We start from the raw sequence: 27,877 nt of genomic DNA, 5'->3' as shown, positions 1-27,877 counted from the left end.
TGCTGTACTGTCTCAAGGTCTTTACGTACATACCCTTATCAGTTCTCTTTTTCAGTGATTTCATTATGTTGTGTAAAAATGACTTCTTGGTAATTTTCCACAAGCTGTAGAAACAACATTTCAGTATTTCTTATTCTCACACTGCACAGAGCTGTGGATGCTGGAAGTTGCTGTTTGATTTACACTTGAATACTGGTGAGTAGTTTAATAACAACCCATTAAATGCAAGGACAGGAAAAGCCTTACAACGCTGCAACAACAAGCAAGTACACGTATTGAAATAGGAATGATACAAAGAAGGATGAGGATTGGCCGCTGCACAAGGGTGATGCACCAATCGCTGTCGCTTTCCAGGGCCACATGGGGTGGGGGTGGTTAGCGGCGCGGTGCAGTGTGGGGAAGCGGCTGCTCGCGCTGAGTCAGTTACCGGCTTTGGGGGCAGGAGTGGGTGGGTGAAGCGGATCTATCGGTCATCATCATATCGCTCTGGTAGGCGGGGTACCAACCGGGGCCTGGGTTTTGCCGGCTGTTAGTTGCTACTGTGCTTCCGTGCGCTGCAGTGTGAGGGGAGCAGCACAAATTCCGCACTCCGGGTTGGGGCGGGGCGGTGGGGAAGGGGTGGAGTGGAGGCGCGGAGGGGTGGGGGAGGGAGAAAGGTGGCAGGTTGGACAGGAGGGGTGGGTTGAGGGGGCAGGTTGGGAGTGGGTTGGTTGGAGAGGGGAGGGAGAGGAGGGGTGGGTTGGAGGGGGGGGGGGGTGGAGTGGGAGGGTTGGTTAGACTGGGGGAGGGAGAGAGAAGAGGGGTGGGTTGGGTGGCCCTTGGTGGCAGGGAGGGGCTGTGGAGGGAGATGAGAGGAGAGCAGGTGTTTGGGGGAGAGCGGGGTGGCCTGAGGTTGTTTGTGGGTGGGGAGTTTGTGGGAGGTTGGGTGTGTACAGGGTAGGGATTTGCAGAAGGTGGGATGTGTTTGTGGGTAAGGGTTTGCAGGACATGGAATTTTGCTGGTGGGGGAACTGGGTGGTTAGGAGGTTTTGCAGATAGGTGGTTTGCTTGAGGCATGCAGGGAATGAGACTTTGTAGAATGTTACAGCACAGAAGGTGGCCCATCAGTCGATCTGCCACCTCTCCAGTGGAGCCATAGACTCCCTTGCTCTTTTCCCAAAGCCTTGTAATTTTTTTCCCTTTCAAATTCTCTTTTGAAAGTTATTATTGAATCTGCTTCCATCAACCTTTCTTGCAGTGTATTCCAGATCAGAACAGTTAACAGCTGAGTTTTATTAAAAAGGGTGCATTTATTGACAACACAACCACTAGATGCCATACTATTGGTACATGCGCATATGCTGCATCATTGAGTGAAACGTCATTGTTAGCAATGTTTCAGGCAACTGCCAGTAACCCACTAAAATGTGTCTTCTGATTACCAACCCTTTGGCCGCTGGAAACGATTTCTCTATTATGAAAACTGTTCATGATTTTGAATATATCTGTCAAATCTACTGTTAACCTCTGTTATAGAGAGGAAAAAGATGAGAAGAAAGGAAATTAGATTTCCAGAGAGAACTAGAGTAAGATTTACAGAGATGGAGAGAATAGCTCATGCCACATTAGGTGGCATTAACCTACTAGAATCCTGGCGAACTTGGGTATTTTTTTGTATTGAGCTTTTTCAGAAGCAGAGCACTTATTAAATGTTTTAATTCCCCATAGGTCTGGAAGTTGATTGTTCACCATGGCATCCCGTGCTGGGCCACGTGCAGCAGGAACAGATGGCAGTGACTTCCACCATAGAGAGAAAGTTGCTTCACACTATCAAATGAGGTAAGGTTTTCATGAATTATTTGACTCATTGATACAGCACAGCCCAAAAAAGATTCCATTTTCTTAAATGCACAATATTGTGAATGTTGGAAATCTGAAATAAATCAGAAAATAATTGGGTCGCAGCATCAGTGGAGATAGAAATAGTTAACTTTTTCAGGTCAAAAACCTTTCTAAACTGGGAGTAGTTAGAGATTTAACAGTTTGTTAGCAAGCAAAAGCCAGGGAAAAGGAGGGGGAAATGAGTGGAGGAAAGAACAAAAGGGAAGATCTGTGATAGAGTGGAGGGCAGGACTCATTAAATTACAGAAAGAATGATGGTATAAGGGAAAAGGGGTTAGTAAAGGGACAAGTAAAGAAGCAAAATATGGGTCTGGAGGAATTGTCATCATCTGCTATCTGAAAAAAATGGGAGTAGTGGTTATGAAATGAAGTTACTAAAATCAACATTAAGTCCGGAAGGTTAAGTGCATAATTGAACGATAGAGTTGTCCCTTGAGCTTCTGTTGAGCTTCATTGGAACAGTGTCGGAGAGGTAAGAGTGGGAGTTGTTACGACCTCAGTAGAGACCGTGAATGTTAAAACAAGAGATAAGAACTTCCTGATGGCCAAGTAAACAATTAGTCACATGACGATTTCATGTTTTAAAACTTTTACTGTAACAGCTGAACTAAATTGACATTAACTTAGTAGGTAGCTCATACACTAAATTACAGAGAAAGGTATTTCCTATTAACTTACTAACACTCAAACCCCACACCACGTTTATATGTTAGAATCATAGAAAGGTTATGAGACAGAAAGAGGCCACTTGGCCCATCGTGTCTGTGCCAGCCGGAAAAACGTTCCACCCGTTCTAATTCCACCTTCCAGAATTTGGTCCGTAGCCCTGTAGATTACGGCACTTGAGGTGCATATTGTTATGACCGACCGCTCAAGACAAAGCCCCCAATCAAGATATACGATTCTGATTGTGGTGGGAGAAACATACTGTTGATTCAGTCGCGTCCCTCCATAGATCGCCTAACATATCATCTCTAAACTTCCAAATTAAAGGAAGACCGAGCAAAATTGTACCATCTATTAAACCCTGAATGAGGCTAACCAAACCAGGTGTCTTTAGATCAACAAATTAACTGTTTAATTAGAAAAACTAAATTCTTAAACGCTACTAAGTTAGAAACATTTAGAATCGAAAAAATTTGTGTTCTTGCATATTTACGCTCTTGCCAGTGAAATCTTCCAATGTGGAATAGTCCAAGGTTGCTTGAAGTCATCACAGCCATCCGATGGGGGGAAGAAAAGGTTCTTTAACAGTGCAGTAGTCCGTAGTCTAATTCAGCAGTTGAACTGATGCTCTTCTTTGTCAGCGATGAATTTCAACATTTACAGTTCAGTAGTTAAAGGAATTTGGTTATTTTCTTTTAAGAAATTAATCTGGCTTGACATCAGAATTCTGAGAGTATAATAAATAGGGTTTAAGTAAACAGAGCTCTCATTTCTTTCAGTATGTACTGGTTCAGCTGTCTGTCTCTGTCTGTTTCCAAAGCCAGTTTTTCAACTAGTTTCAAACGTAAGTCGGCAACAATGTATCTCGTGTCTTTGGTCCCTAGTGCAGTACAGCCTGAGTGGTTGTATCCTATGGCACGAGAATGCACTCTTTGAAGCACAATCTCTGCAGGGCAACGAAAAAACATTCTCTGACTTGGTCTTTGGAGCTTGTTGCCTTAAAGCAGTACTGCTCCTTTTCTAGCCTTAAAGGCACACCGCATTCTTCCCGGGAAAAAAGAACTACAGGATCATAACAATATCCAGACTTCTTTTGAATGAATTGAGGGTTTCTGCCTCAACTACCCTTTCAGGCAGTGAGTTCCAGGCCCCCACCACCCTCTGGGTGAAAAAACTTTTCCTCATCTCCCCTCGAATCCTTCTACCAATCACATTAAATCTATTCCCCCAAGTCACTGACCTCTAAGGTAAATAGGCCCTTCACATCAACACTATCTTGCCCCTCACAATTTTGTACATCTTAATCAAATCTCCCTTCAGCCTTCTCTGTTCCAAGGAGAACAACCCCAGCCTATCCAATCTTTCTTCATAGATGCATTTTTCTAGTCCTGGCAATATCTTCGTAAATCTCCTCTGTACTCTCTCCAGTACAATTACATCCTTTCTGTAATGAGGTGACCAGAACTGCACACAGTACTCAAGTTGTGGCTTAACTAATGATGTATATAGTTCCAGCATAACCTCCCTACTCTTATATTCTATGCCTCAGCTAATAAAGGAAAGCATTCCATATGCCTTCTTAACCACCTTATCAACCTGTCATGCTACCTTCAGAGATCTGTGAACGTTTACTCCTAGGTCCCTCACTTCCTCTACACCTGTCAATATTTTCCTATTAATCTTGTACTCCTTTGTCTTGTTTCACCACCCCAAATGCATCACCTCACACTTCTCTGGGTTGAATTCCATTTGCCACTTTTCTGCCCATCTGACTAGACCATCAATATCTTCCTGCAGCCTACATCTATCCTCTCTATCTACCACACGGCCAATCTTTGTGTTGTCTGCAAACTTCTTGATCATGCCCCCCACATTTACATCCAAATCATTAATATATACCGCAAAAAGCAGGGGATCCAGTACTAAGCCCTGCGGAATGCCACTGGAAACAGCCCTCCAGTCGCTAAAGCAGCCGTCAACAATTACCCTTTGTTTCCTGCCACTGAGCCAATTTTGTATCCACCTTACATTTCCCTGGATCCCATGGGATTTTATTTTTTTTAACCACTCTGCCATGTGGGACCTTGTCAAAAGCCTTACTAAAATCCATGTAGACCACATCAACTACTCTACCCTCATCAATCTTCCTTGTTACTACTTCAGAAAATTCAATTAGATTGGTCAGACAGGATCTTCCCTTAACAAACTATCCTGACTATCCTTGATTAATCTGTGCCTTTCTAAGTGACAGTTTATCCTGTCTCTCAGAATAGATTCCAATAATTTGCCCACTACTGAGGTTAGACTGACTGGCCTGTAATTATTCGGTCTATCCTTTGTTCCCTTTTTAAACAGAGGTACAATGTTAGCAGTTCTTTAATCCTCCGCCACCACACCTGTATCCAGTGAGAACTGGAAATTGATGGTCAGACCTTCCGCTATTTCCTCTCTCCTTTTTAACAGCCTGGGGTACATTTCTTCCGGCCCTGGTGATTTATCAACTTTCAAAGATGCTAATCGTATTAATATGTCTGTCTCCCTATGTTGATCACATCTAATACTTCATGCCCCTCTTCCTTAACTACAATATCTGCATCGCCCGCCCTCTCTTATGAAGACAGACGCAAACTATTCATTAAGAACAATACAAACATCATCCGCCCCTACACATAGGTTGCCTTTTTCGTCTTTTATGTTCACTACTTTTTCCTTAATTATCCTCTTACATCTTTGGGTTCACCTTGATTTTGCTTGCCAATATTCTTTAATGCCCACTCTTAGCTTTTCTAGTTTCCTTTCTGATTTCGCCCCTCCACTTTCTAAACACTACAGAAAGCCGGGAGGAGTAGAGTTCTCTGTCGGGCATAAGCTTTCCTTTTCTGCCTTATCCTACCCTGTAAGCTCCTTGACATCCATGTGACTCTAGATTTGGCTGTCCCACCCTTTTTCTTTGTGGGAACATGTTTACTGTGAACCCCTTGAATCTCCCCTTTGCCTCCCACTGCTCTGACACTGATTTACCTTCAAGTAGCTGTTTCCAGTCCACTTTCGCTAAATCACTCCTCAGCTTAGTAAAATTGGCCTTGCCCCAATTGAGAACTTTAACTCCTGTTTTTCCTTGTCCTTTTCCATAATTATGTTAAAGCTAACTGAATTATGATCACTATGATCAAAATGCTCTCCCACTGCCACTCCTTCCACCTGCCCATCTTTATTTCCTAAAACGAAGTCTAAAACTGTGCCCTCTCTTGTTGGACTTCCTACATACTGACCAAAAAAATTCTCCTGAATTCTGCTCCCTCAATTCCTTTCACACTAAAATTATCCCAGTTAATATTGGGGTAGTTAAGATCCCCTACTATTACTGCCCTATTGTTGTCGCACTTCTGAGATTTGTTAGTGTTCTCATTGAAAAGGTATCCTTGCAGTTAAAAGTCGCAAACTCCTTCCAGCTGCAATGAGTTGAGTGTTGGATCTCCCAATGTCCTTCTCAAAGCCAATGTCCACTTCCGAGCACATTCAACTGGACTTCTGTTAATAAGACAATCTCTAGTTACCCTGTTGGTCTTTTCTCATCCGCAAACCTTGAGCCTTTGAACTGCGTTCAAATCTTTGCAGCCTTTTATTGTATCAGTGATCTGAGAGCTGCCGTTTTCTCAGAAAACAGCTCACTGCTCCCTCCAGCTCTAAGTTGCACAGCAGAGTGCTGGTCTTCATTTCTTCCTTTTCGCTCTCCAGACCCAGGAAAGCCTTTTGAATTTATCGAGATCGAAAGTCAGTAGTCTATTACCTTTGACAATTCTCAGAAGTCATAAGTCTGACCACAGCAAAACCACCTGGGACTTCTTTTGTTTTCCAGGTGTTAAAAATTGCAACTCGAAACTGCATTTTTGGCGCCCCTGACTCCCTGTTTACAATCTGAGAGTCTGGGAGAGTGAAACCCATTGTCGTTTAGGTGTTACAAACTTGCACCCTTTTTTCAAAAAGGTCTTTGATCTGGGTTCCTTGTTCTCATGGTAACCAAGAACTCTGGCTTGTCTCTGTGTAGAATTTGTATGAGGTCACATGTTTCCTCAATGTCCATTTTACTTTGCATTAAAGATCGTAGTTTTTAAAACATAGCCATACTGCAAACTCCAGTGTTCATAAGAGTGGGACAGAGAATTAAAATGGAAAGCAATTGGAAGTTCAGGGTTACACTTGTGGACTGAACAGAGTTGTTCAGAATCTGAGTTTGATCTCCCCAAAGTAAAGGATGCTACATCGTGAGCAGCTAATACAGTATTCTAAATTGAAAAAAGTACAAGAAATCATTCTTTCACCTGGAAAGCATGTTTGGGATGAAAACAGATAGTGCTGGAAATACTCAGCAGCTCAGGCAGCATTGTGGGGAGAGAAGCAGAGTTAACGTTTCCGCTCTGTGACCTTTCATCAGAACCTGAGTATTTCCAGCACTTTCTGTTTTTATTTCAGATTTCCAGCATCTGCAGTATTTTGCTTTTATATAAGAATATTTGGGACCTTGGACAGTGGGAAGGGAGGAGGTGGAAGGATAGGTTTTTTAAATTCATTCAAAGGATGTGGACATTGCTGGCAAGGCCAGCATTTACTGCCGACCCGTAATTGCTGTAGAGAAACTGAGTGGCTTGCCAGGCAATTTCAGAGGACACTTAAGGGTCAACCACACTGCTTTGGGTCACGTGTAGGCCAGACCAGGTAAGGACAGGTTTCCTTCCCTAAAGGACATTCGTGAACCAGATGGGTTTTTACAACAGTTGACAATGGTTTCACAGTCACCATTGGACTAGATTTTAATTCTAGATTTTTATCAATTAAATTCAAACTTCATCTGCTGTCATGCACTTCGAATCCATGTCTCCAGGGCTTTAGCCTTGGCCTCTGGATTACTAGCCCAGTGACATTACCACTACACCACCACCTCCCTGGTATTGCACATCCTGTGCTTGGGTGGGAAGGGGAGGGGGTGTCATGGAAGGAATGGTCCCTTCAGAAAGTTGAAAGGGGAATGGAGTGCAGGTCTTTGGTGGTGAGGTATTGGAAGTGCTGGTGTGAAAGGTGGCATACTGACTGCCACTTTACATACCAGCTCTTCTGATATGTCATCTCCATTTCTGGGGATAGGTTGTCAATCAATATCTACTATATGTCCATTGACTCTCAGCTACTTTGATTACACTTCCTGGAAGGATTTCATTCCAGTTTCTTTGTCGCATCTGTTCTGACAATGCCACCTTCCACACTCGTGCTTCCAATATGTCTTTCTTTTTTCCTCAACTGAAGGTTCTTCTTCATTGTGGTTGGCAGGCTTCTTGACCATGTCAGTCCCATTTCGTACGCTTCTGCTGTGTCATCCCTTACCCTTCTCATAACCATGGTACAGTCCCCCTTGTTCTCATCTTCCATATTCAAAGGATAACTTCCTCCATCTCCAGCCCGATGATGACACAAACACATCTTTCCCTCCCAGCATTCCAAAGTGACTGTTCCTCCGTGACGCCTCGTCCATTCTTCAAACACCCGCGCCCCTTTCTCAGCCCCTTCCCATACAACACCTGCCTTTACAGCGATTTACTTGTACCTCTTTCAATTCAGTATACTGCATTCAGTAAAATAACTAAAAAGTATTTAGTTTTTTTACTGACATCAAAGCAGTCATTAGGCATTGCCTGAATTGAAATAACCATCTAGGTTACTTCTGGAAGACTGCTGTGTGCATTCAATCATGCTATCATTCCTCTGGTTTGTAGCTTCATGGGCTGGGGTGGAGGAGACTCCCAGGACGAACTACTGATCAAGATTACGTATTTGATTAGCTGCATAACTTGTCAGCTCTTCAAGACAAAGTCCGTGGTCTGTATACTTGTAGGAAGCAGAGTGTTATATTAAAAAAAAAAGAGACTTGCATTTATATGATGCCTTTCATGACCACTGGACATGTCAAAGCGCTTTAGAGTTATTGAAGTACTTTTTGAGGTGTAATCACTGTTGTAATGCTGGAAAAGCAGCAGCCAGTATGAGCACAGGAAAGTCTCAAACAGCAATATGATAATGACCAGATAATCTCTTCGTCATATTGATTGAGGGATAAATATTGGCTGGACACCAGGGATACTCCCCTGCTCTTCTTTGAAATAGTGCCATGGGATCTTTTATATCCACTCGAGCAAGCAGTTAAGGCCTTGGTTTAAGATCTCATCCAAAAGATGGCGCCTCTGACAGTGCAGCATTCACTCAGTACTTCACTGGAGTGTCAGCCTTGATATTTGTGCTGGAGTGGGACTTGAACCCAGAAACTTGTGTCTCCGTGGCAAGAGTGCTCCCAACTGAGCTGCAGCTGGTACTGGATAAGCTCAGGAAAAATCAGATTCAACCACATAAAATAACTCTTCATTATAGCTGGCTGATGCAAATTTTCCCTTTTAATCAGTAAATTCGTAAGATGTTGGTAAAGTAAACTAGTACCCTTATTAGGCAAAGGAAACCTGATTTCTGGACCTTCAGGCCCTTCATGAGGTGTCCTCACTAAATCATTCACAGGGCAGGCCCTCTGTTTAACTTGGGATACCTGATCAGCAAGGTTTCAATTCTGTTAAATTGAAAATGTTTGTAAGGTCCACAATTAGAGACCCTTGGGATGCTCTGGCTGTACTATCTTAGCCATTTTTATATTGGTGTTTGTTTAGGTTGGAATCTGGGGGAGCAGCATCTGTGGCCCAGCAGCAGAATTGTAGACTCAGGAGAAGAGAACTAAATTTATTGGTGTAAATGTTGGGAGCTAACTCTCAGCTATTGGAACTTGAATCTTGTTTTGAATAAGTTGCTGGAATTTTTTTCAACCTTTAAAAAAAAAATTACACCTAAAACAGTTGTGCTCCTTTTAAGAATGTTCATTTAGCACCTCATTAGTTCAACTTCTTGCACAAAGTATATCAAAGTAGTACAGCGTCTGGAGTTGGAATCATGCAAACATAAATGTGCAGAACAGGTTGAATTCCAACACCAGAGCTAATAGATCAAGTTAGTTCTCATTTCATAACACTATTAGAGAAAGAAGCAGGAGTAGGCCATATGACTCCTCGAGTCTATTCTGCCATTCAATAAAATCATAACTGATCTACATGAACTTCACCTTCCCATCTGCAACCATGTTTTAAGTGCATTTAGAGTGCTACCTCCCAGACTCTGCACTATTTCACTATGCTTTTGTATGTGGAGTTGATGTAATGAGGAACAATGTTCAATTGTCTCAAGTGGGTATGATTTTTAAAGTGTGTTTCATCTCTAATCCGAAAGCTCTGTTTGAATTGCTGCTACTTGGCAATGTTTTATTAAATTTATATGCAAGTTCAGTACTCTGGTCTCTGCTGCATCCACTGCCGATGAAATGAGAGTAGAAAGTCAGCAATGATCTAGTTGAATGGCGGAATGGCTGAGAGGCCGAACAGGCTACTCCTCCTATTCCTATGTTCCTAGACACAGAGAATTTACTCCCTTTGGAGGGGTTGCAAAACAGATTTCAATTGATTGCCAGAAGTGAGATGAGAAATTTATTTATACAGCGAGTGGTTAGAATCTGGAATGCACTGCCTGAGAGGGTGGTGGAGGCAGATTCAATTGAGGCTTTCAAAAGGGAATTGGATAAGCACCTGAGATAAATTTACAGAATTATGGGGAAAAGGCAGAGGAGTGGGACCAGCTGAATTGTTCTTGCGGAGAGTTGGCACAGACTTAGTGGGCTGAATGGGCTTCTGTGCTGTAAACATTCTATAAAAAATATTGGAAAAAATTATACTGCATGAATGAGTTTTAACTGGATTTTTAAATGATGTACTAACTTCATAATTACTGCTAAACATCACTGGCCTTGAAGCTAATTTTATAATTGTGGAATGTTAAATTTCTCCATTATGATAAATTCCACATTTTAAATAATGTTTAAAGTTTGTTTATATTAAGATTTTGGCTTCAGTTTAAATCCAATAATTTATTTCACAATCCGAAAATTTAAAGGCTGCATTTGCTGACAATGCTACCACTAGGTGGCGCTGCTGTGGCACATGAGCAAATGCAGCATGTGTCGCTAAAACGTCACAGTCTGCGACTTTAGACAGCTGCCAGGACTAAAGATGGCGCTGCTCAAATAATCACACGGAGGCAACCTAACAAACACATGGCAGCACACAATGGCGGAGTGAGAGCGCGAGCGAGTGGGCTGATGGCGGGGGGGGGAAAGACGTGGAGCGTCCGGAGAGAGCAGTGAGTGGGGGGTGGGGAAGCAGAGCAGCCGGAGAGAAGTGGGGGGGGGGGTGGTGGAGCAGAGTGGCCGGTCCCCGCACCCAGCAACGCCAAGGTCTTCGGCTGCACGCTCCCCGCGGCTCTCTATGACCTCTCGCTTCCGGCCCGTTCCCTCCAGCTGCAGATCCCCCATCCAGCCGCTTTATCCCCTACTTCTCAACTGTCCTGTAGATGCCCACATCACGGGATAACGTCATCGGCGCATGTGCTAACCAGTCCTGGCAACCGGATCGCAACACATGCGCAGAGAGCAGGAGCCCGACTGTGCATGTATGCACCGCGGCGGATCCTGATGACGTCAGTGGCGGCCACCGTTGTCAGGAATCACTTTGAAATTTAAATTAAAAGTGGAGGGATTCATTGCTTTTAACTTCCTATTTTGCTGACTGGAAATGCTTCAATGTGATTGGCTGCTTGCTGACATCATTGCTGCTGCATGTCTGGAAATCCCCTTGACTTGGCAGCCGATTTAAACTGATGTTAGCAAAGGGGATGTTCATACCACAGAGATCACCAGACCTTTCCGGACAGCTTTCTTAAAGTCAGCGGCAAGTGCCTTTGCTTCACTGTTGACTGCAAGATCTAGTCCATTAAACCAAAAATGGAAACTGCTTATTTACATAAGTTACTGGACTTCAAACTATGCAGTGTTTTTGAAATGTTTGAGATGTGATCAGGCCCTATACAAATACCTTTTTTTAAGGTAGATAATAGTGCTTAGCTTGTTTAATAAAAATACTTATTTTGATATTTCCTGCAGAAAAGCATCCTCCGGGCATAGGAACAGGAGTAGGCCATTCAGCCCATCGAGCCTGCTCTGCCATTCAATTAGGTCATGGCTGTTCATCTACCTTAATGCCATTTTCCTGCACGATCTCCATATCCTTTGATATCATTAGTATCCAGATATCTATTGATTTTCTGTCTTGAACATGCTCAATGAGCTTCCAAAGCTCTGGGGTAGAGAATTCCCAAGATTCACCACCCTCTGAGTGAAGAAATTCCTCCTTATCTCAGTCTTGAATGACCTACTTAACTGAGACTATGTTGCCTGGTTCTAGACTCACCAGCCAGGGGAAACATCCTATCTACATCCACCCTGTCACACCTTTAAGATTTTTGTAAGTTTCAAGGAGTTCATGTCTCATTCTTTGAAACACTAGAGGATACAGGCCCAGTTTCCTCAATTTCTCCTCGTAAGACAGTCCTGCCATCCTAGAGATTAGGCTGGTGAGCCTCTTTTGCATTCCTCTCTGGCAAGTATATCCGTCCTTAGATGTGGAGACCAAAACCAAATACAGTACTCCAGCTGTGGTCTTACCAAGGTTCTATACAATTGCGGAAAGACTTATTTGCTCCTGTACTGAAAATCCTATGTAACCCCTTGCAATGAAGGCCAGCATACCATTTGCATTCCTAATTGCTTGCTGCACCTGCATGCTAGCTTTTAGTGACTCGTGAACAAGGACACCCAGATCCCTTTGGACAGCAACACTTCCCAACCCCTCTCCATTTAAGAAATACTGTCTTTCTGGGTTTTTTTTCTACCAAAGTGGATAACTTCACACTTACATATTCCGTCTGCTGTGTTCTTGCCCATTCAACTATCCTCTCCAGGTCCTCTTGAAGCCTCCTTGCATCCTACTCACAACCTACATTCCCACCTAGATTCGTGTCATCGGCAAATTTGGCAATATTACATTCGGTCACCACATCCAATTCATTGGTATAGATTGTTAACAGCTGTGGCATCAGCACTGATCCTTCTGGTACCTCACTTGTAACAGCCTGCCATCCTGATAATGACCTGAGTATTCCTACTGGTTTCTGTCTGTTAACCAGTTCTCAATCCATACCAGTATATTGCCCCAATCCCATGTGCTCTAATTTTGTTTACTAGCTTCCTGTGTGGGACCTTATCGAAAGCCTTCTGAAAATCCAAATATATCGCATCCACTGATTCTGCTTTACTTATGCCGCTAGTAACATCCTCAAAAAATTCCTAACAGTTTTGTCATAAATCCATGTTGACTCTGCGCAATCATATCATTATTTTCTAAGTGTCTAGTTATCGCATCCTTTATAACATTTTCCCTACTACTGTTGTCATAGTAACTAGTCTGTAGTTCCCCGTTTTCTCCCTTCCTCCTTTCTTAAATAGTGGGATTACGTTTGCTACTTTTCAGTCTGCAGCAACCTTTCCAGAATCTATAGCATTTTCAAAGATAACCACCAATGCATCCACTATCTCTCTAGCCATCTCCTTCAATACTCTGGGATGCAGCTCATCTGGTCCAGGAGATTTATCAACCTTCAACCAGTTAATTTTTCAAGTACTACCTCTTTATTAATACTAATTTCTTTCAGCTCCTTACTTTCACAAGTCTCTTGGTTCCCTAGTATTTCTGGGAGATTTTCTGTGTCTTCCTCTGACGACAGTAATTGTTTAGTTTCTCTGTCATTTCCCTATTCTCCATTATAAATACACCCGTCTCCGCCTGTAATGGACCCACGTTTGTCCTTGCTAATCTTTTCCTTTCCACATACCTAAAGAAGCTTTTACAGTCTGCCTTTGTTTCTTGCTAACTTATATTCATATTCTCCTTTCTCTATCTTTCAGTTTCTTGATCATCCTTTGCTGGGTTTTAAATTGCTCCCAATCCTTGGGCTTACCCCTTCTCCTGACAACTTTATAAATCACTTCCTTTGATCTAATGCAATCTTTCACTTCCTTTGTTAGCCACGGTTGTCCTGTACATAAGTAACCTGGATAGTGACTTGAAGTCTGCATTTGGGTAGCAGTGAGACAGGTCTGTATTTAACAATCCATAGGGTAATATGACTATAAAGATGATTTATACCATTAAACTAGAAGAGAGCCCACTATATTCTGATAGCTATACTTTTTGCAGATGAGATGTAAAGACATTTGTATATCAGAATCTGGAATGCTTACCTGTAGGGATAAAAATTAATTTAAAATTGTATTTCTATTTCAATTCCAGTGTAACTTTGAAGTCTGAGATGAAGAAGCTGATAATTGCTCACTTGGTAATCTGGACACTGCTCACTCTTCAGGTTATTGTCAGTCACATGAAATTGGTGTCGCATGACCTGATAGCTATGCCGTACCAATGGGAATACCCGTACCTGCTGAGCATCATACCATCTATCTTCGGTTTTGTATCCTTCCCTCGTAACAACATCAGTTATCTTGTGCTTTCCATGATCAGTGCAGGGCTCTTCTCCATTGCCCCTCTCATTTATGGCACCATGGAGATGTTCCCCATGGCACAGCAGCTCTACCGGCATGGCAAGGCCTACCGCTTTATCTTTGGCTTTTCTGCTGTAGCAGTCATGTACTTGGTCTTAGTTATTGCAGTGCAAGTGCATGGCTGGCAGATCTACTACAGCAAAAAATTACTAGACTCTTGGTTTACCTCCACACAGGAAAAGAAGAAGAAGAAATAGTCTGCAGAGGAAGACACCCATTGGATACTGAATTAGAAGGCTCAGATGTGGTTTATGAACAATGGTGAATATAATGGGACTGCATCAGTCCAGTAAATATGATAGTCTAGGGCTTAAATGCTGTAGATTGACTTGTGTAAGCTTTTTTTCTTTCTACCCTAGTGCATTTGCTTCCACACAGTGAAACTGAAGCTGCTAAGTCTCCCCCAGGACAGCTGTTGCTAATGTTCCACACTGGATGTCCGTGTGATGCTTGATACTCCTTTTAAAAAATATCATGATGACTCACTAAGCTGCTGGGAAATGCAGTAAATTCAGATGTTTCCAAACGTTGAAATTGATTTATCCAAATCAAAGATTTGTTTGTATTTCCTGATGGTACTCCATGATTGGTATAGTTTGTGATGTTCAAGAGAAAAAACAAATGTTTAATTTAGTTTTATTTACTGTGGAATGGAGCTGTAAGATTATGAATTCTTACATTTAATCTTGGTAAACAAAACATGGTGAGTGGCTGGTAGATTGCAGTGTTACTTAGCACTGGGACTTGTGCCTCATGCAGACTGTAATTAAATCTATCACCGTTGTATAGAATGTTGGGACCAACAAGATTTGTTCAATCCTTGAAGATCAAGTCAACTATTTTTTTTAAAACTTAACACGATAACATCCCAAGTTAATTGTTATTTAATTAAAAATGTTTGTACCAACACAGTTAAAAGGAGTTAAAGTAGTTATGTGCTAACAATTTTTTTAAAGACCAGAGTAGACTTATGCATTTAACCCTTTTCTGATGGTTCCTTTGGATATAGTTTTGAAGTCACATTGCACAACTCACTGCATTTTGCACATGGCTCCTGTTGTGCAGTCTGTTGATACTTTGCTATAATGTTGATTATACAAACCATCTGCATATTTTGGATCTCTGATCTTAAATGTTAAATACATACACTGGACAGTGTTTCTGTGCATTCCTTTTTTTTTAAATCAACATTTTAAGCACGGTACACCATTTTTCCTATGCTTTCCTTTATAATCACGAGTGTAGCAGAAGTCAGTTGGTCATGAGTACACATTATTTACAATAGGAAAACATCTTCATGTGTGATACATTTAAAAAAAACTGTCGGCATGCCTGCAATGGTTTTATAACACTCAAATATTTACATAAGAGTAATAATGCTGTATAAAAGTGGGCCTAAGCCCACTGTCCGGTTGTAAGCTAGCCTAATAAATTGTTTAAGCTGGATTCCTGCTCCATATTCAAGCATAAACTTTTGGGAGGAACTTCCTCCTGTTTGTTTATGGAGAAGGCAAGACGTTTGTGCAAAAACTACTGAGAAAGAGGGCTAAATAATTGTGGGGAGCATTTGTTAGGTTTTAATCACTGCACATTTAGCTGTCCCACAGGCAGCTTTAAGGCTAGGAGCTTCACATTCAGTTAGAGGAAAAATGAAACCCATGAAAATGTTGGATTTAGATCATTCTAAATGGAGCAACCTTTGTGTTTTATTTCCAAATCTGAGTCAAATGAATTTAATTCCTGTTATGATTTTCACCATTTCAGTTTCTGTTCTGTACTGATGTAACATAATTTAAGTGGGCTTTTGACGTTAAAAGGTGTAACTTGCCCAAGATCTAAATGGTATGTGTTTGTGCTTTGTGAATAAAATTGAGTCATCGCACATCTTTATAGATATCATTTATCAGCTTGTCCCTTTTTTACTATTTTGCAAATATTTAATTGGGTGAAGGATTGCTGTTGCCAAACATTATTATACAGTAGTTAAAAGAGTATTAAATAATCAGTTGTTATAAAACTATTGTAACAAAATTGCAGTCTTTATTTGCCTCTCCAGCTTCCATTTATCTCATCCTCCTGCCATGATATTTAAAAAAATTAAGAATTCCGATTTCTATGTTGAACTGTTAAGAATGAATTACTTTCCCATCCCCTCATTTGTAATAGTTTTACTATATTTCAAATTCTGTGCCTCATCTTGCTTCATTACGTTTGTTAATTACATCTATTAAATGGAGCATATAGCTCATAGTTCGGAATTGACAAGTTGGTGAAAATTTTAAGTTTTCAGCAAAGGACTGTATTAATTATTACCATAAGTTTAATGAATGCTGAATGTTTCTTGGCTGCTTAACCCTCTGTACAATATTATAGCATAAATTTAATTTCTTGAACTTTCCTCCTTTGCCGTGTCAATATTCAGTAACCTAAATAGGGAACATAAAGTATTTTTTAAACATTTTTCTAAGCATCAGGTTTAGCAAGCAGGAAAGCAGTGTAGAAAAGAGTAGAAGAGAACGTGGGTTAACAGAATGGACAGACTGTTGAGTGGTAATATTATGCAAATCTGTCTTTACTTTGATTTGTTTTATCTTGAAATCCTGATGTGTGGAGTTATGCTAAACTTGACTAGGACATAACACCAATGGCTTAGGTGGTAGAGTGGAACCCAGTCTGTTTAGGCTTATAAATAAAAAATGGTGTTTGGGATGAGATACTAAAAACTACTTACGCAAACATCCCAGCGGAAGTCAATACCTTCGGATGAGGATAGGAAAGAGAGAATACTAGCAAAAAAATTTTTGTTAAATACCACCACTACTTAGACAACTTTAGATACAGTGCTTACAGAAGTAGTTTCTATTCCTTGGAGAAATGTAACCTAGAAAATAAAACTGGAAATATTGTCTGTTTACACACTGACATGGAATTGTATTTAGAAGTAATTTAGAAAAATTAACAGTCACATTTATATGTTTTCAATTGCAACTATTGAGAACAATTCAACTTCAGGAAAGCACTTCTATTTTTAAGCAGCAGCTATTTAAATGTTACAGAATTTTAAAAATATGAAAGGTACCAATAAATTTTGCAGAATTTGTTTTTACTATAGCAGTGGAAGAGAACCCATTAAGGCAGTGCTGCTTTAGTGTTTAGAAGAAATGCCTGGAGTGACGAAGGGTACATATGTTCAATGATGGTGATCTATAAACTTCAGCTTCACGAGTGTGGATTTTATCAGTTCTCTGCTGCGCTGTACATAATTTCTTCCATTTTACATTTTTAAATGCACTTTTATTTGACTGCAGAGGTGTAGAATATCTTCATAGTTCTAGAATATTCTGATAATTTATTAGTAGCAGCATCCCCCCAGTGCCACCTTCATGTGTGCCCCTGGATAGTAAATGCTCGCAAGCTAGCGTACTGTGGTATAGCATTATAATCAAGCCATATCATGCCATTCCCATTACATTTTTGTTTTAGCATGGTTTGTGGGTGAAGGGATATAGAGGATAAAAACAAAGGTTCCATATAACTGATTTTTATGTGGGTATTTAAGTCCCATTGTTTAAAATTTTAAGTTTTAGTTTCAAAGAATAGAAATTGAAAAACGTCTTGTAAAATAGGATTCTAAATCAGTAAAATTGATTTTAATAATCATTATAAATAGAGCTGTGAGATCCTTTCGAAATACTGATCCTCCTCCCTCTAATAATTCATGCAGTGTGCTCATTGTCAATGTCTGAATTACTGTCTTTTTCCCACTTTGAAAATATGTATCATCTATAAAATTCTTAAAGTAAATTATGCAATGCTTTGCTTTGTAGTCATAATGTGTGCTAAAATGGTAATGAATTGTTATACCTGTTCTAATTTTTATACTGTGGATGAACACGAATAATATGAAGTTTGAATTTGTTAGGCTGAAATGTATGTATACTTATTTGATTATTAAATATACATATTGCTAGCATGAATGTTAAACTTGCTTGTATCTGATGTATTTGTTATCAACATGAAATTTTTTTTTAAAGAGCTCTCGTCAGTTAGTTTATTGGACTACCAACAGCAGGATCGGATAGTATGGCATGCAACAAGATTGGATTTACTCTGAGAAGCTAAGGTTAGATTTCAGTCTGGACTGCAGATGGCCTTGGTCATATTGCTTTTTTCTAGCAGAAGTTAGTCATCCTTGATCTGTAATTCACAAGGCTAGATTGTCCAAGTGTCTGAGTAATGCTGAAAAAAAAATCAAGTGGATCAGGCAAATTTAGCCTTACACATTCCACTTAAATGGGTAATTGCTTATTAATATCAAATGATAAGGGTAAAGTCTGGGAAGTGGAACAGTCATTTCTGGAGATGAACAGCATCTTAACCTCATGACTAAAAATTAAAAATTCAATATAAAATTGTTTTTAGGTACAGTACCGGCAGAGCTTTATTACATACAAGTACAGTAAATAACCTTTCAGTCCATCTGTACTTCCAAAAACTTTTCTTGTGATTCAGTTTCTCTGCTGCCTCAACCCTTGCTTGTGTTTTCATGTATTTCATGCTGTCACAGGCCTATTGAACATGAAATCTGGTTTTTAGCTTTCATTTTAAAGATCTTGTCTCAGTCTCTTTCAAGGAGCCATGCAGAAGGTAACCTTTTCCCCCAAACTACTGTTTATTCAATTTTTAAAAAAAGTTTTCATAGTGAAATAGACAAACTCAGTGGGAGCAGCTATAGAGCTGACTGCTGTTGTGTTGGGGTATATTTTAATACTCTGCTTATAACTAACTAGCCAGCTGTTAGCCTGGTAACATTGAACGCATTACAATTGGTTAAAAGCAAAATACTGCAGATGCTGGAAATCTAAAATAAAAACTGGAAATACATAGGTCTGGCAGCAACTATGGAGAGAGAAACAGTTAATGTTTCAGGTCTGATGTCTGGGCCCATTGGAGCCAGTCAGGCAGACCCAGGCGAGGGGGGTGTTGGTTGCTGATGGTGCAGGGGCGGCTATTGCCCCTGAGAGCCACTCCCTGGGCTAAAGAGTGCCCAAGTAAGTGGTCCTTATGTTGGAGCCTACTGGGAGGTTGGCAGGGTTGACTTGGTGATCTCCCCATGTGGCAGAGGATCCCCACGCCCCACCCCCCCAAGTACTAGTAAAATGCCAGCAGAGGTGGGTAAGGCCCTTAATTGGCCAGTTAAGTGGCTCAATTGGGCCGTGGGTGCGTGGGCAGACAGGCCGTCTTCCATCTTTCCTGCTGCTGGAAAGATGGCATGGCAGCAGGAAGATGAGGGGTACACCACCCACAGCCTTCTGCCATTTTGCCAGCCTTTCCGCTTCTAATCCTGTCCCCAAGGTACTGGTAAAATCCATCGCCATGTGTTAGGACATGTCCATGTCCTCTGGGATCCTCAGCTACACGCAAATAAAATTAAAAAATTTGCGGAGATGTTTTTCTATTACATTGCGTTTTGACAACTCAAACCATTGTAAGGTGCATCTTATGCCTCTAGAATATTATGAACTCTTAAGGAACATCTGGCAATGCACTTTTTTGTTGTGGAGGTCCTTCAGGCAATTCCATTCTGGCCAGAATAAAAACAAAGTACTGGAAATACTCAGGTCAGGCACCATCTGTGGAGAGAGAAACAGTTAACGTTTCAGGTCAGTGAGCCTTTCATTAGAACCGGCAAAGGTTAGAAATGAATTAGGTTTTAAACAAGTTAAGGGAGGGACGTGGGCTTTGGTGGGGAAGAGAACAAAAGAGGTGTGAGAGAGGGCAGGAGAGATTAAATAACAAAGCTGTCGAAAACAGTCACATGGTTAAAAAATAAATTTTTTTTTAAAAGGCCAATCATGCTATGAATTTGTTGAGTCCACGAGGCTGTAGAGGGGTACCTAATCGAAAGATGAGTTACTGTTCCTCGAGCTTGCGTTGTTCACTGGAATACTGCAGTAGACCAAGGTCAGAAATGTGAGCATGAGAGCGGGGGGTGTTGTAATGGCGTGCAACAGGAAGCTTGGGGTCACTCCTTTGGATTAAGTGGAGGTGCTCCGCAAAGCGGTCACCTAATCTGCGTTTGGTCTCCCCACTGCATAGGTGACTGCATTGTGAGCAGCAAATACAGTATACTAAATTGAAGGAAGTACAAGTAAATCGCTGCTTCGCTTGGAAGCAGTGTTTGGGGCTTTGTATGGTGCGGAGGTAAAAGGTGTTATACCTCCTGTGATTGCATGGGAAAGGTATGAGGTATTGGGGGTGATGGAGGAGTGGACTAGGATGTCATGGAGGGAGCAATCCCTTTGGAATGCTGACAGGAGGGAAAAAGCAGATGTGTTTGGTGGTGGCATCACACTGGAGGTGGCGGAAGATGATCCTTTGGATGTGGAGGCTGGTGGGGTGGAAATGAGGACAAAGGGAACCCTCTCGCAGTTCTGGGAGGGAGGGGAAGGGGTGAGGGCCCCGTCAACCACAGTGGGGTGGATTCCTCTTATGAGGAAAAAGGAAGACATGTCAGAAGCGCTGTTGTGGAAGGTTGCATCATCAGAACAGATGCGTCGAAGACGGAGAAACTTGAAGAATGGGATGGAGTCCTTACAGGAAACTGCGTGAGGAAGTGTAGTCAAGGTAACTGGGAGTCAGTGGGCTTATAATGAATATTAGTGGACAGCCTATCCCCAGAGATGGAAACCGAGAAGTCAAGGAAGGAAAGTGTCAGAGACAGACCATTTAAAGGTGAGAAAACGGTGGAAATTGGAAGCAAAGTTGAAGACTTTTTTCAGTTCAGGGCGAGAGCAGGAAGCGGCACCGATACAGTCATCAATGTACTGAAAAAAAGGTGAGGGAGGGGCCCTGAGTAGGACTGGTAAAGGAATGTTCGACATATCCCAGAAAATGTCAGATTGACTGGCCTTTTAAAATATTTTTAAATTATTTTATTTTGTTTTAATCATGTTCCTGTTATCTCATGTGGACAGAGCTGCTCATTATTCTACCATTAACACTCTCTGGACTAATGCTTTGTCTTTCACCACAAGCATTAAGACGATCTGCCGCATGGCAGCTTTGTTATTTCTCTCCTGCCCTCTGCCCTATCACACGTCTTCCCTTTTGTCCTTCCGCACCAAACCCCACCCCCATCCCTTCACTTGCTTAAAACATAATTCTTTTCTAACCTTCGCCAGTTCTGGTGAAGGGTCACTAACCTGAAATGTTAACTCTGCTTGTCTCTCCACAGATGGTGCCAGACCTGCTGACTATTTCCAGCACTTTGTTTTTATTTCAGATTTCCAGCATCTGCAATATTTTGCTTCCATTCTGGCTAGATACGTTTACAGCATTTTTGAAGATGATTACGAAGAATTAGTTGAATATATCTGCTAGGCACGAATTTAGCATTATACTTCTATGCAACCTATTCCTTAAAAATTACATTTGTTCCTAAATGCTTTATGTCCTTTGGGGAAGGAAATCTGCTGTCCTTACCAGGTCTGGCCTACATGTGACTCCAGACCCGCAGCAATGTGGTTAACTCTTACATGCCCTCTGAAATGGCCTTGCAAGCCACTCAGTTGTGCCTAACCGCTGCGAAGTCAATAAAAAGGAATTAAACCGGACAGAACACCCGGCATCGACCTAGGTGCCGGAAACGACAACGGCAAACCCAGCCCTGTGGACCCTGCAAAGTCCTCCTTACTAACATCTGGGGGCTTGTGCCAAAGTTCGGAGAGCTGTCCCACACACTAGTCAAGCAACAGCCTGACATAGTCATACTCATGGAATCATACCTTACAGACAATGTCCCAGACACTGCCATCACCATCCCCGGGTATGTCCTGTCCCACCGGCAGGACGGACCCAGCAGTGGTAGCGGGACAGTGGTCTATAGCAGGGAGGGAGTTGCCCTGGGAAGCCTCAACATCGAATCCGGACCCCATGAAGTCTCATGGCATCAGGTCAAACATGGGCAAGGTAACCTCCTACTGATTACCACCTACCACCCACCCTCAGCTGATGAGTCAGTAGTCCTCCATGTTGAACACCACTTGGAGGAAGCACTGAGGGTGGCAAGGGCACAAAATGTACTCTGGGTGGGGGACTTCAATGTCCATCAAGAGTGGCTCGATAGCACCACTACTGACGGAGCTGGTTGAGTACTAAAAGACATAGCAGCTAGACTACGTCTGCGGCAGGTGGTGGGGGAACCAACACGAGGGAAAAACATGCTTGACCTTGTCCTCACCAATCCGCCTGCCGCAGATGCTTCTGTCCATGACTCTATATTGGTAGGAGTGACCACCGCACAGTCCTTTTGGAGATGAAGTCCTGCCTTCACATTGAGGATACCGTCCATCGTGTTGTGTGGCACTAGCACCATGCAAAATGGGATAGATTTCGAACAGATCTAGCAATGCAAAACTGGGCATCCATGAGGTGCTGTGGGCCATCAACAGCAACAGAATTGTACTCAACCACAATCTGTAACCTCATGGCCTGGCATATCCCCTACTCTACCATTACTATCAAGCCAGGAGACCAACCCTGGTTCAATGAAAAGTGCAGGAGGGCATGCCAGGAGCAGCACCAGGCATACCTCAAAATGAGGTGTCAACCTGGTGAAGCTACAACCCAGGACTACTTGCATGCCAAACTGCATAAGCAGCATGCAATGGACAGAGCTAAGCGGTCCCATAACCATGGACTACACGGACTGCTTCAGTATTTGAGAGTCGCGAATGGTGCTGAACATTGTGCAATCATCAGCGAACATCCCCCCTTCTGACCTTATGATTGAAGGAAGGTCATATGATTGAAGCAGCTGAAGATGATTGGGCCTTGGACACTACTCTGAGGAACTCCTGCAGTGATGTCCTGGAGCTCAGATGATTGACCTTCAACAACCACAGCCATCTTTTGCGCTAGATATGACTCCAACCAGCAGAGAGTTTTCCCCCTGATTTCCATTGACTCCACTTTTGCTAGGGCTCCTTGATGCCATACTCGGTCAAATGCTGCCTTGATGTCAAGGGCAGTCACTCTCACCTCACCTCTTGAGTTCAGCTCTTTTGTCCATGTTTGAACCAAGGCTGTAATGAGGTCAGGAGCTGCGTGGCCCTGGTGGAACCCAAACTGAGCATCACTGAGCAGGTTATTGCGAAGCAAGTGTTGCTTGATGGCACTGTTAATGACACCTTCCATCACTTTATTGATGATTGACAGTAGACTGATGGGGTGGTAATTGGTCGGGTTGGGCTTGTCCTGCTTTTTGTGTACAGGACATACCTGGGCAATTTTCCACGTTGCCGGGTAGATGGCAGTGTTGTAGCTATACTGGAACAGGTTGGCTATGGGCGCGGCGAGTCCTGGAGCACAGGTCTTCAGTACTATTGCCGGAATATTGTCAGGACCCATAGCCTTTGCAGTATCCAGTGCCTTCAGTTGTTTCTTGATATCACACGGAGTGAATCGAATTGGCTGAAGTCTGGCATCTGTAATGTTGGGGACTTCAGGAGGGGGCCGAGATGGATCATCAACTCGGCACTTCTGGCTGAAGATTGTTGCAAATGCTTCAGCCTTATCTTTCGCACTGATGTGCTGGGCTCCCCCATCATTGAGGATGGGGATATTTGTGGAGCCACCTCCTCCAGTTAGTTGTTTAATTGTCCACCACCATTCACGACTGGATGTGGCAGGACTGTAGAGCTTAGATCTGATCCGTTGGGGGAGCCCAGCACATCACTGCAGGAGTTCCTCAGGGTAGTGTCCAAGGCCCAACCATCTTCAGCTGCTTCATCAATGACCTTCCTTCGATCATAAGGTCAGAAGTGGGGATGTTCGCTGATTGCACAATGTTCAACACCATTCGCGACTCCTCAAATACTGAAGGAGTCCGTGGTTATGGGACTGCTTAGCTCTGTCTATTGCATGCTGCTTATGCAAGTAGAAATGCAGCAAGACCGGGACAATATCCAGGCTTGGGCTGATAAGTAACAAGTAACATTCGCACCACACAAGGGCCAGGCAATGACCATCTCCAACAAGCGAGAATCTAACCATCTCCCCTTGACATTCAATGGCATTACCATCGCTAAATCCCCCACTATCAACATCCTAGGGGCTACCATTGACCAGAAACTGAACTGGCGTGGCCATATAAATACCGTGGCTACAAGAGCAGGTCAGAGGCCAGGAATCCTGCAGCGAGTAACTCACCTCCTGACTCCCCAATGCCTGTCCACCATCTACAAGGCACAAGTCAGGAGTGTGATGGAATACTCTCCACTTGCCTGGATGGATGCAGCTCCAACAACACTCAAGAAGCTCGACACCATCCAGAACAAAGCAGCCCGCTTGATTGGCACACCATGCACAAACATTCATTCCCTCCACCACCGACGCACAGTGGCAGCAGTGTGTACCATCTACAAGATGCACTGCAGCAGTGCACCAAGGCTGCTTAGACAGCTCCTTCCAAACTCGTGACCGCTACCACCTCGAAGAACAAGAGCAGCAGATGAATGGGAACATCACCACCTGCAAGTTCCCCTCCAAGTCACGCACCATCCTGACTTGGAACTATATCGCCGTTCCTTCACTGTCGCCGGGTCAAAATCCTGGAACTCCCTTCCTAACAGCACTGTGGGTGTACCTACCTCACATGAACTGCAGTGGTTCAAGAAGGCAGCTCACCACCACCTTCTCAAGTGCAATTAAGGATGGACAATAAATGCTGGCATAGCCAGTGACGCCCACATCCCATGAATGAATTTTTAAAAATCTACTTTATTGAGTTAAAATAATTGCTTTTGCTATTATTCATAATCTGCAGTTATTTCCCTGTTGCTTTTAATACTCAGTTTTGCTTTCTTCCACTGATTTTTAAATAATTCCCAATCTTTATTTACTGACACCTTTACCTTCAAAGTCCCTGTAAGGATAAATATCCTTGGCCTCTTGTTTTCCTTTTTTACATTCTGATACTTAGCAGCATCATTCTCAGACATGGAGTCTGCTCCCACATGCATGCTAATGGCACCCAACTCTACCTCTCCTCCACTTCCCTCAATCACTCCACCCCTTCTTTTTTCAGACTACTTGTCTTCCATCCAGTACATACAGGCTTACATGGGCCACAGTGTCTTCCAGTTAACCAATGGTAAGACCAAGAGCAATATCTTCAGTCTCTACCACAATATTCTTGACTTTGCTACTGAATCCATTCACTACCTTGACCACTGCCTCCGGTTGAAGCAGACAGTTTGTAAGCTCAGCGTCCTATTCAGCTTTCGATCTTTGTCATTGCCTATCTGCCCATCTTCTGCTGAAACCCTCATCCAAGCTTTGTTACCTCCAGATTCAACTATTCCGATGCTCTGTTGGCCAAGCTCCTATCCTCTACCCTCCATAAAGCTCAACCAAACCTCTGTCAGTGTCCTATCCTGCACAAAGTCCTGCTCACCCATCATCCCTGTGCTCGCTGACCTAAATTGGCTCCCAATGCCTCAAATTTAAAACTTGCATTCTGGTTAAATCTCACGGCCATGCCTCTCTCCCTTGCAACTTCCTCCAATCCTGTAACCACTTCTGAACTCTTTCTTCTGACTCTGGTCTCTTGTGCATCTGTTCTCCTTTCAAGTCACCATTGATGCGGTGCCTTCAGCTGCCTAGGCCCCATGCTTTGGAATTCCCCTCTGTCTCTACACCTCCCCTCATTAAGATCCACTTGTTATTCCTCGTATCTTTTAGAATAATTCTTTGTGTGTTCTTGACTTCCTCATTCAGGCACTTTGGTCTTGCTCTTACTATTCCCTTAATTTCACAAAGATGAAATTCTCCATATCGTTCAGACTTTTTTAAAACTAATTTTTCTTTTGTCTGAATTTTCAGGCGGCACTGGCTCGAGGGATTAAATAGCCTACTCCTGTTGCTATGTTTCACTTCTCTAGAACTTGCAGTGATAAATTCTATGACTACCATTTTTGGTGCAGAGCATTATGTTGCAGTACTTCCCTCCACAGTTAGATTGGGACTTGACTCTCCAGTAATGTTATCATTTTACCACAGCTGTTAAGCAGAAATCACATTGCTGAAGCACTAAAGTTGCCATATGAACATTTGAAAGGGCTGGAACTGAAATGTTCCGCAGATGTGGAGGTACCAGGGCAATTGATATAGAAATAATGGTAATAAATTGAAGTGGAATATGATTGAACTAGGAATGTATTACATCAACGTGGTCTATAATCACAAGAGCGGACAAACTGACAAAAAAAACTCTTTCACAGAAATATTTCCACAGTTTCAGACATAAATATTCTTTACCAAATTATGTGTTTTCAACCAGAATTCTTACACAGTCCTGGTGCCATATGTAAATAATTCTAATCATAAATAATTCAGTTTAAATTCACCCTATTCAATACTGCTGACTGACATTTTGTTCCTCCTGTAAATTGTCAGAGATTCAAATCGAGAATGGTTGAAACAGCCACACAGAGCATCAAGATCCGGACATTCTTATTTGTTGGTGGACCAAATACCAAGGTTAATATTTCACTGTTGAAGGTTTACTGTCCAGAGTCAATGTTTATCAGGCATGTCCCAATTTGATTTGATCTCAACTGCACATAAAGGGTATTGGTAAGTCTAATAATCTGAAGATACTAACAGCTGTGTACATGTCAACACGGTTATGGTTCATCGTTAAAAAATTTTCTCCTAGTTTAATCAGATGTAAACCTCTCAAGATTCAGAGGGGAAGTGAAGCAGTTAATGTGTAACAGGACCTATGAGAAACAGCTTGTAGCTACACTTAATAACTTGTTTATTAAAGAAAGACAGTTGAACAGTGGGCACAAGGATCAACATGCTTCATCTGAAGTGTGACCGCAAGGTGCTGATTGGAGTTCTCTGTAGCCTTGCTACTGCGGGTCTTTGGGGTGCCTGCTTCTGGCAGCTTGCACCCAAATTTAAATCAGGTAAGAAGTATAGATGCATTGTTTTTCCTGACCAATTTTTTCCCCTACCTTCGTCTCCTGAAATTGCTGACTCATGCTGGAGTACAATTGTATTGGTGTCACTGATCTCCAGTTCCTTGCCATGCTTGGATTTATTGTTGAGGGACTGTGGAAGACTTTTTTGAGAGACAGATGAGTTAAAGAGCTCCTTCTCACTTTGCGGATATCTCCCTCCATGCCCTAATAGAGGAAATGAGAGCAAGGCAGAAGAAGCTATTCCTATTAGGATGTCCTGAATGCTAGAATGAAGCAGGCCCAGACAGAGATGCCTGAAAGGGTCAGTGCTACCAGCAACATCACTAGGACCTGGGTTCAATGCAAAGAGTGGTTCAATGATCTCACAAGAGCAGCTCAATGTGGAGACATTAAACGAAAAACTAGTGATCCAAGGGAACTGAAGGTTTCACTGTCGATCTGAATTTAAAGTATAAAAGGCAGCATCTTATTAAAAAAATTTGTTCATGGGATGTGAGTTTCGCTGGCAAGGCCAGCATTTGTTGTCCTTCCCTAATTACCCTTGAGAAGGTGAGCCACCTAGAACCACTGCTGCCCACGTGCTGTAGTTACACATCCTGTTCTGTTAGGGTAAAAGCAAAATACTGCGGATGCTGGAAATCTGAACTAAAAACAAGAAATGCTGGAACCACTCAGCAGGTCTGGCAGCATCTGTGAAAAGAGAAGCAGAGTTAACGTTTCGGGTCAGTGACCCTTCTTCGGAACTGTT

General features: G+C 42.4%; 2 protein-coding genes across 8 annotated transcripts in view; both read left to right on the top strand.

Annotated features, from left to right (window-relative positions):
- Positions 1 to 389: 389 nt before the first annotated feature.
- LOC137374612 (protein jagunal homolog 1) lies at positions 390 to 26,680 on the top strand. Of its 3 annotated transcripts, XR_010975860.1 has the most exons (5): positions 390 to 489; positions 1,708 to 1,818; positions 13,869 to 14,398; positions 18,172 to 18,260; positions 26,597 to 26,680. XR_010975860.1 is itself a non-coding variant. In XM_068040983.1 (3 exons), the coding sequence occupies exons 2-3, from the start codon at positions 1,730 to 1,732 to the stop codon at positions 14,332 to 14,334; spliced, it is 555 nt and encodes a 184-aa protein (XP_067897084.1). In that variant the 5' UTR covers positions 390 to 489; positions 1,708 to 1,729; the 3' UTR covers positions 14,335 to 18,160. The 3 variants fall into 3 exon arrangements, 1 of the variants encoding a protein (XP_067897084.1); XR_010975859.1 differs by lacking the exons at positions 18,172 to 18,260; positions 26,597 to 26,680 and adding an exon at positions 14,497 to 18,160; XM_068040983.1 differs by lacking the exons at positions 18,172 to 18,260; positions 26,597 to 26,680 and having other exon boundaries at positions 13,869 to 18,160.
- A 294-nt stretch (positions 26,681 to 26,974) lies between these two features.
- adgrg7.1 (adhesion G protein-coupled receptor G7, tandem duplicate 1) overlaps positions 26,975 to 27,877 on the top strand; it is a 91,404-nt gene continuing 90,501 nt past the window's right edge. For all 5 annotated transcript variants that reach the window (XM_068040978.1, XM_068040980.1, XM_068040982.1 and 2 more), the window contains exon 1: positions 26,975 to 27,114. In XM_068040978.1, coding sequence (XP_067897079.1) covers positions 27,003 to 27,114 — 112 coding nt within the window. In that variant the 5' untranslated portion in view covers positions 26,975 to 27,002. The remainder of the gene's footprint in view (positions 27,115 to 27,877) is intronic.

Source organism: Heterodontus francisci, chromosome 10, assembly GCF_036365525.1.
Source record: "Heterodontus francisci isolate sHetFra1 chromosome 10, sHetFra1.hap1, whole genome shotgun sequence".
Lineage (NCBI taxonomy): Eukaryota > Metazoa > Chordata > Chondrichthyes > Heterodontiformes > Heterodontidae > Heterodontus > Heterodontus francisci.
Note: the sequence above shows the minus strand (reverse complement) of the source record. Positions and strands in the feature narration are given on the sequence as shown.

Bases quoted from the DNA above. Each gene is read 5' to 3' on its own strand.
- LOC137374612 (XM_068040983.1), top strand. From the start codon at position 1,730: ATGGCATCCCGTGCTGGGCCACGTGCAGCAGGAACAGATGGCAGTGAC. The intron at 1,819-13,868 runs GTAAGGTTTTCA...TTTCAATTCCAG, and splicing joins GCTTCACACTATCAAATGAG to TGTAACTTTGAAGTCTGAGA.